The following is an 8739-nucleotide window of genomic DNA, read 5'->3' as shown; positions in this document are numbered from 1 at the left end:
TTAGAAATTTGTTGGCTGTCATCCAGTGGTCTCTCTAATTTGGTAATTGGAGAAATAGGTCCAATGTTATACAATCCATATACACTTTCTGCTTGTTTGTACATGACAGTGTCTTGCTGTGTACCACAGAATGGTCTTGAAATTAGGCTTCCCCTATCTCAGCCTCTCTATTACTAAGATTGTTTATTTGATGTTTTTCACTCTATACTATGGTTTTCAGAACAGCTTACATATTTCAAAAGTATTTATACAGCCAAAAGAAAAGTAGACAATTACTTTGGGAGTTGGCTTGTAAGAGAACAACAAAGAGTGAGACTGAATGCTTTGCTTGATGTTTATAACTATTGTATCAAGTTTGAAGAAGAGGACTTTATAAGCTACTCTTTCTCTGAGATGAATGCTTTTCAAAATCATCACAGCTAATGAACTAGATTCTTACCCTCACCTAATGTCTGTGCTACCCTCCAAGCAGAACCATTGTTCATTGAAACAGTTGGTGAATGACTTTATGGATAGACCATCTTAATACACACACTATTTCTTAAATGAATGTAACCTGTTCTGTGTGGGCTGAGAATGAAGACAATCACTCAAATCAAATAGCTTTGACTGTAGCAGGAAATCTGTATCTAAAAATTGTGCCTACAATTCATTCTTTGGCACAGCAGAACTGTCAACTCTTAACTTAGCCATGATGGAGATAAAATCCTTTGGTGATATGAGGTACATCACTGAAGTACATCCTTATTACAATGAAATCCAATGTCTAAAAATTGTTCTTATTTTAGGCTTGTACACAGTAAGAGCCAAGATTTTAAGCTCTACTAAAAACAAAACAAACCAAACAAACAAAAAGGCTTTATCTATTTATGTTCATTTAAAAAAATACTAGTAGTGATGTATTATTTTAAAATCTACAGTTTATATGTTTGGAGTTATTTAAAATTTATATTGAGAAAAATGTATGTATTTTCAATATTGCTGTAGACAAGCATCTACATAAGACTGTTCAATTGATTGTTATTTATATCAAACAATTTTTATAATACTCATTTTTATTGTTACAATATTTTATAAATTTTAAAGAATATGCCAAAAAAACCCAAAAGGTATTGCAGGTATTGAAGGGGGTCTCTGGGAAGAGTTGGGGTACAAAAAGGAAACAAGAATATGATGTAATTCTGTTTACTTAAAATATTTTTTTAAATGTTAAAAAATTCAGATAAATTGAAATCATGTATCTTTTCTCATCATAATGCAATAAAACTTAAATCAATAAAAAAAATAAAAACATACACAGAAAATAATACAAATTAAAAATAGCAGGTTCTCAGAAAATATGCAGACCAAGATAGTTTGAAGATGAAGTCATAATTTTAGAATGTTTCTATCATTCAGGATTGAGCCAGAGACAAAACAAACAAACAAACAGATACTGAACACATTTGCCTAAATAAATTCAGAAATCCTGGTCGCAAGTACATTAGAAGAATATAATAAAACTCCAAGCAAAAATAAAACAGAAAACACAGAGTGAAGTATAAAAATTCAATAGGGCTGGAGAAATGGTTCAGTGTTTAAGAGCACTGACTGCTCTTCCAGAGGTCCTGAGTTCAATTCCCAACAACCACATGGTGGTTCACAACCATCTGTAATGGGATCAGATGCCCTCTTCTGGTGTGTCTGAAGACAGTGACAGTGTACTCACATACATTAAATAAACAAATATTTTTTAAAAATTTCAAATAGTTGGCAATTTTTAAAAAACTTTTTAAAAAATTGAGAAATCTGATAGAGGTTCCATAAAATAAATTTTAAATTTTAGACACAAAGGCCAGAGGAGGAGAAAAACCAGGAAGATCAATCAGTTATCAAGACACAGGCTAAACAGAAGCCAGGCCTGGATTTTCACTCCAGCGCGTCAACACCAAGCGCTGCCCATCCTCCTGACAAGGACGACCCATGCAGAAGCAAGTCTCTCTGGTTAAGGACTATCCTCCTGCCTCAGTTTTTCCTGCGTTATGTAATCCCACCCATCTTATCTACAGCCAGTGTAAGTCCAGTGTAAGTGGTTTATGCTCTCCTAAGCCACATTTTCACACGTCTTTTTATTTACAACTGCTCTCAGGCTTCGCCGCTGGCAGCCGCGGGACCTTGCCCAAGGACCTTATTCCTTGGGACTGGAAGCTAACTAAGTCCCCACCTTTATTTCAGAGCTCCTTGATCTCAAAGAACGTGAGTGTGCAGGTGCATACCTGCAATCCCTTCCCTTGGGAGACTAAAGCAGAAGAATCCTGAGCACTTCGACAGTCTAAACAACAGGTTAAGACCTCCTCTTAAAAGAGGCTGGAGAGAAGGGGCTGGCGAGATGGCTCAGCGGGTAAGAGCACTGACTGCTCTTCCGAAGATCCTGAGTTCTGATCCCAGCAACCACATGGTGGCTCACAACCACCCGTAATGAGATCTGACGCCCTCTTCTGGTGCATCTGAAGACAGCTACATTTAATTATGACGAGCGAGCTGGCCAGAGTGAGTGGTGTGTGAGCAAGCGGGTAGAGCGAACAGGGCCGGCAGAGGTCCTGAGTTCAACAAGCAGCCACACACATGATGGCTCATGGCTATCTGTACAGCTACAGTGTACTCATACACATAAAATAAATATTAAGAAAAAAAAGAGGCTGGAGAGGTTGCTCAGTAGTCAAAAGCACGTTCTGCTCTTCCAGGGATCTGAATTCAGTCACCAGCACCCACACTGCTTACAACCATCAGTAACTCACTAACTCCAGCAACTAAGTCAGGCCAACTTCAAGGGGGGGCTGACATCCCGCTGTCTTCTGTATACACACGCATACGGACACATGCATAAATAGTAACATATCTTTTAAAATATAGACAATATAATCAGAAACATAGCACTTGGATGAAGTCAGAAATGGCAAGAGGCTGACACAGTATTAGAGATTATGAGACACTGGCAATGATAGGCTAATGATGTGAAGTCTTTCAAAAGAATCATTTCTCCTTTCTTCCCATCCGTCCTTTCACTCTACTGAACTTATCACTCCTTCCTCCTCCTGCTGGTATCCTTCCCTAAGCCTTTAAACCATCATCTGAATGCTGGATTCATTTGCATGCGTTCTTTGTCTATCAGGTTTGTGTTATAGTTGTATGTAGCCCAGGCTCTGAGCCTGGAGTGCCTAGTCTGGCCCGAGATGCTGATGGCAACAGCTCTGCCACTTCTAGTGTTGAAAATCAGTGCTGTGTCTGTGAGACTTGTAAGTCCTCAGGGTTCTACTAACACATAAGCTAACAAAGGGGGGATCTGTGGGGAGTGAAGATTTGATAACAGGAAAATAATATAGGAGGAAAGAGCATTTTAGGAAGAGAATAATGAGAAATAATAACCCAAACTGTCTTTCAAATGGGAGCTTGCTGTTGTGGGAATGTTCTCCAGAGAAGACTGCCCAGACCTGGGTGTGAGCCAATAGAGAGTCTAACATCCAGCAATGACACTGGCTGTTAGCAATCCATCCCCGTGTAGCCCTGAACCTTTTTCAGGATGAACTTTTAAGCACACACACACACACACACACACAACCATGTCCTGGCTTGACATACTTCAGTTAACAAGAATAGTACTCAGCTTAAATCATTGGATGTAAGCCATCAAGAAACTGCCATTTAATGCCTTACCCTCTGTCTTTATTAAGAATCCATTTGCAGTTCTACTGTGAATATTTGTACACCCTCGGGAAGCTGGCTTGAAGACATTGCGGGTAAGAATTTTTTCAGTACTGCTTACATGTGATCTAAGTCTGAGCTCTGCACTGCAAGGTCTCATCCGAGTCCTCTGACCTACAGCCTCCATTCCCCCAGGCAGAACAGTCTGTCCCTTCAACAGAACTGAGATCGAGAGGCCAGTTCTTCAGGGCATTTGTCTTCAGCTCAGCCATTTCTATTTCCCCTTCCTGTTGTCCTTTTTTACAAGTTGGTGGCATACACCATGCCAATCCTTTGACAAGAGTCGCCCCCTTTCCCTTTTCCCTGGCATTCTAAATTCTAAAGTATGGGCGTCCGATTTTTTTGATGCCATGTGCGATGTCATCTACAGATGGGTTGGGCCTCATCGTAGCGCTTCCAGGCTTCGTGTGGCCTGTGGGCCACCGGTTGGACACACCTATAAGAAAAGGCTTTGCCTAAAGGGGCAAGGTACTAAAAGTACTTCTTTCAATGTAGATGTATATAACCCAGAACACCTGCTGACTTTTCTAATGCCCTTTCTGGTCTATTCATTACAGCACATGTAAACTGCTGAAGAGTTTAACTTGCAGGAGACTAACATGCCTGTCTAAACGGAACTACAGGAGACAGCATCAGGTGGCCGAGGTCCATCAATGTGTCAGAGAGGAAAAAAAGAGACCTTTTGGATGACAAAGACAAGCTTGTATCCTGCCTGCCACCGTCTCACGGTGAATCCTTTCCCTCCTGATAAAGCCCTCTGCAGGGCTGAGCTCCCCAAGGTTGAGCTCTCAGATGACAGCCCCTGAGTAATCCTGACTCCTTCCTACCCGCTCCGCTCCCATCTCCTTCCGGCAGCGAGCAGGAGGGACCTCACCCCAGTACCTGCTCCGATGACTTTTACAGCCTTTTTTATGACTTTTTAAAATGACTTTTTATATGGAAGCATCCAACTTATCTGCCTGAAGACAGTGGCTTTGATGGATACACACTGTTACATTTTTCACGTCAAGCTAAACAGAAGGAAACGCTTATTACAGAGCTTGCTGTAGTACTAGGCATTGGGTTGGGGCCTTTCATTAATGCATGGGGAAGGCAGTTACTAATTTTAGAAATTATAGAAAACAAACAAAATTCTGGTATTGAAATAAGTTAGTGTCTTATATAGTGCTGTGTGTTTTCTTTGGTCAGCTAATAAAAAATATGTCACATTTTCAGCCTGCTTTCTCATTTTTACGACCAAAAAGCTCATATTTAAATGTAACGTTCAATCAGAAACACCCACTTCTCCCAAGTCCTTGGCCTGGTTTCCATTCCTTCTCCTTATGATGTGATCTGTTGTATTTAGGGTAGTTTGTCATCAGTCTGAATTTACTGCACATTGACTCAACCTCTTTTAAGAAAATATTACATATATCATTAATTACACCAGATGTAATTGGTTATGGGACTGCTACAAGTTCAAGACCAGCCAGGGCCACACAGTGACTCCAAGGCCAAACCTGGGCTGTATAGGGAGTCCCTGTCTCAAAATCAGACAACTTAACAAATATGTTCCAAGATTTCATTCAGTTTGACCTCATAATTATTTCAACACTAGTCAGTCATTTTCCTGTATTACCTCATGTTTTTCAATCACCACTTCATCGAAGATGTTGATATGTATGTTATCTTTTATTTTAGATAAACTAGAGGAGCTGTAATCATGTCCTGGTGAGCTGAAAACAAGAAAAGCATACTTGAGTATTTAAGATTTTTTTTTTTTTTTTTTTGCAAAATCCATTTGTTTTCTAATTATCTATGATCTTTTTCTTTGTAAAGTTTAAACTTAGAAAAAAACTATATGCCTTAAAGCCTTGCTTCTACTGTTTATTAGAACTAATGCCTGTATTATAGTATACCTTATTTATTCTTAAGTAATTTACCTTACTTACTCTTCAGATGAAAATAAAAACAGACAACAACATGGGTTCAGCTGGAGATCACGTTAAGCCAAATGGACAAGGCAGAGAAAGACAATGCTTGGCACTGCCAATCCTAAAGAGAAGACTCATCAAAATAACCAAGATGGCAGATAGCCTTTCTTTGGATTTATCATTCCCAGACTAGCTGTCAATCACTGCACGGCAGCAGAGTGCGTGCGTGACACACTTCTTTAGACTTTCGTGCTGGGCAACAAGCCAACTAATACAAAATGAGGACATTGCTGCGAGGTTTAACTTGTAGAAGAGTAGTATGCCTCACTGAAGAAAATTGGGGAATTAGTGTCAGGAGGTCCAGGTCAACTGAGCTATCCTGGCCAGGGTGACGGTGGCCCTGCCCAGCAGTAGCCTTGCTGCGCCTGGTCTCCCTCTACTCCTTTCCCTACTGTTAACAGCCCTTTGTACCCCTGAGTGACCCAAGATAGAGCTTTGAGGATGACAGCTCCTCCATCCCCGGATGCTGGCCTTTTTATAAAAGTTTTTTCTTTCCCTAAAACTCTCAGGTTCCAACTACTGGCTTCTGAATGGCAAGCAGCCCCATGCCTGGTAATAACTTAACCATACAATTGGTACTGACATTATTAAAACTTTTTTTAATGAAGCAAGTACTACTTTAAGCAATCTCTAATAATGCCTATAATTGCCTGGTAACATTTTCTGGCAGTGACTACTGAAAAACACTGGTTGAGTTTTGTGACAAGTTTAAATTGAATGCTCCCTATGTTTCTGAGAAATGAAATAAGCTAATTCTCTTCCTTTACTGTTCTGGGACTTCACTTCATGCTAGGAGTACCTAGGCCAAGCCAGGGAGGCAATGTGAATTTACAGCATTCTACTGGCATGAGAATGGACAAGAATCACTTCAAGACACCTTTTGGTTTGTCCATTTGGTATATATCTTAAATTTCCAATTTCCAAATCCTCTGCATTAGTTTACATTAAATAGTCTATCCAAACTTTCTCAAATTTTGCCACAATTCTTTCTCCAAAGTAGAGTTTGCTAATTATTCTTTATTTACTGTCATTATATGTTACATTTGCATGTAGGTTTTTTCTCTTTTTTCCTTTTCCTGTGCTGGGAATTGAACCCAGAGCCTCATGCATACTAGGCAAACAGTATAATACTCTATGGTCCTGTGTATAGTTCTTATCCACTAGAATGTCATAGGGAACAAGGAGATGGGATGGAGTCCTTATTACAGACAACAAGAAGTGAAATGATAGTTGGATCCTTAGCCAACTCTCTGGTTCCCACTGCATCTCTGGCTTTTAGAGATGTTAGAATCACAAAATCATCAACATTCGAGGGTCTCCTTTTCCTTCAATTCACTTCCAACTTTGTTTCTCTTACTGGGATTTTTTTTTTATGTTCTACTAATTTTTTTTGATTGTTTTTTTTTTTGTTTTGTTTTGTTTTGTTTTGTTTTGTTTTGTTTTGAGACATGGTTTCTCTGTATAGCCTTGGCTGTCCTGGAACTCACTCTGTAGACCAGGCTGGCCTCGAACTCAGAAATCCCCCTGCCTCTGCCTTCCAAGTGCTGGGATTAAAGGCATTCGCCACTGCCTGGCTATGTTCTACTAATTAAACTACTTTAATGTAGTGTGTTTGTCTGAGCACACAGGCATATGACTATAATCAAAGTACTCAGAACACAGAGGCACAAGGAACAGGAGTTCAAGGCCAGCCTCATCTATATAGCAAAGTCTAGGTCAGTCCGGGATACATGGCAAGGCCTTTTCTTAACAAACGACTCCCAAGAATCAACTCCAGACTCTACTGTACACATGATTAATCCAGGTATTTCCAAACACACATAATCAACTATCTTTTTTTTTCAACTATCTTAATTTATAAATTTTCCAGCAAATGCATTTTCCTTTTGTTTTCTCCACACTGGTCCTTCTCCCTCTGCCCCCGCTTCTCTCTCCCTTCATCTCTTATACTTCCTGGTCGTCTGGTAGCTTTCACTTTGAGAGAGGCATCATTTATGAGAAAGCTCATATAACCCAGAAGATGCTACCACAGAGACCATGATCATTATATTACTTCTTCTGAGTTTCTTTGGCATTTGTTGGAAGAGGTTATATGTTAACACAGAACTAGATAAAACATATAAATAACATAAAATGATATAAGTAATTACATGCAATGATGGAAATATCATATAGACTATAAAATGATATGTCATAAATAGTCATAAAAATGATCTTGCATGTAGGAATAAAATTTCAACTTTTCCACTTCTCAAAATAAAGTTATATTATTTAAAAAATATTTAGGGATTTAGCAGCTATGGCCATTGGTCATGAACTAAACTGTAACCATGTGCCTGGCAGTAAAGCACAGCATATCAGAGAAAGTAGACATAGAGTTTGGCCCACTTTTATTGGATCATGTGTAGAGTAATTCTAAGCGCGCTTAGTTATTTTTGAGACAACACTCATTTTTTTCCTTTTAAGCAAGCAGAAACATGAGGACATGTTTCTTCTGAAGTTAAAATCTGATTTACTACTTTTTCATTAAAATGTCTTTTATGGCTGAGCAGTGGTGGCACACACCTTTAATCCTAGCACTTGGGAGGCAAAGGCAGGAGGATTTCTGAGTTCAAGGCCAGCCTGGTCTACAAAGTGAGTTCCAGAACAGCCAGGGCTACATGGAGAAACCTTGTCTCAAAAAAAAAAAATGTCTTTTATATACAGGAATATTGTAAGAAATGTGGTTTTACTCATTCTTGACAAATGAAAGTATTCTGAAACATTGATATAAATGAGTACAAATTTTAAATGAAGGAAAGCAAAGGAAATTCACTGATGATTAAGCACATACATGCTGCATAATCTCGCTAGACATCGAATCTACTTACACGGATTTAGCCTCGCTCTAAATCTACAAACTTAGAAACTAAGAAGGTAGGTCCAGCCAACCATGTTTAAGAAGCTGTCTAGGTAACACCACCAATGCATACAATGTTTAAGAGGCACTGACTTTAAAGCAAACAATGTGCTTCAGAGGGCAAGT

At 39.2% G+C, this 8739-nt stretch overlaps 1 protein-coding gene across 3 annotated transcripts in view; it reads right to left on the bottom strand.

Moving 5' to 3' along the window:
- The window catches only part of Cc2d2b (coiled-coil and C2 domain containing 2B), an 86336-nt gene that overhangs the window by 25445 nt on the left and 52152 nt on the right, over positions 1 to 8739 (bottom strand). For all 3 annotated transcript variants that reach the window (XM_031390288.1, XM_031390289.1, XM_031390290.1), the window contains exon 25: positions 5360 to 5456. In XM_031390288.1, coding sequence (XP_031246148.1) covers positions 5360 to 5456 — 97 coding nt within the window. The remainder of the gene's footprint in view (positions 1 to 5359; positions 5457 to 8739) is intronic.

Source organism: Mastomys coucha, unplaced genomic scaffold (assembly GCF_008632895.1).
Source record: "Mastomys coucha isolate ucsf_1 unplaced genomic scaffold, UCSF_Mcou_1 pScaffold21, whole genome shotgun sequence".
NCBI lineage: Eukaryota > Metazoa > Chordata > Mammalia > Rodentia > Muridae > Mastomys > Mastomys coucha.
This window is presented reverse-complemented; position numbering and strand designations above follow the sequence as displayed.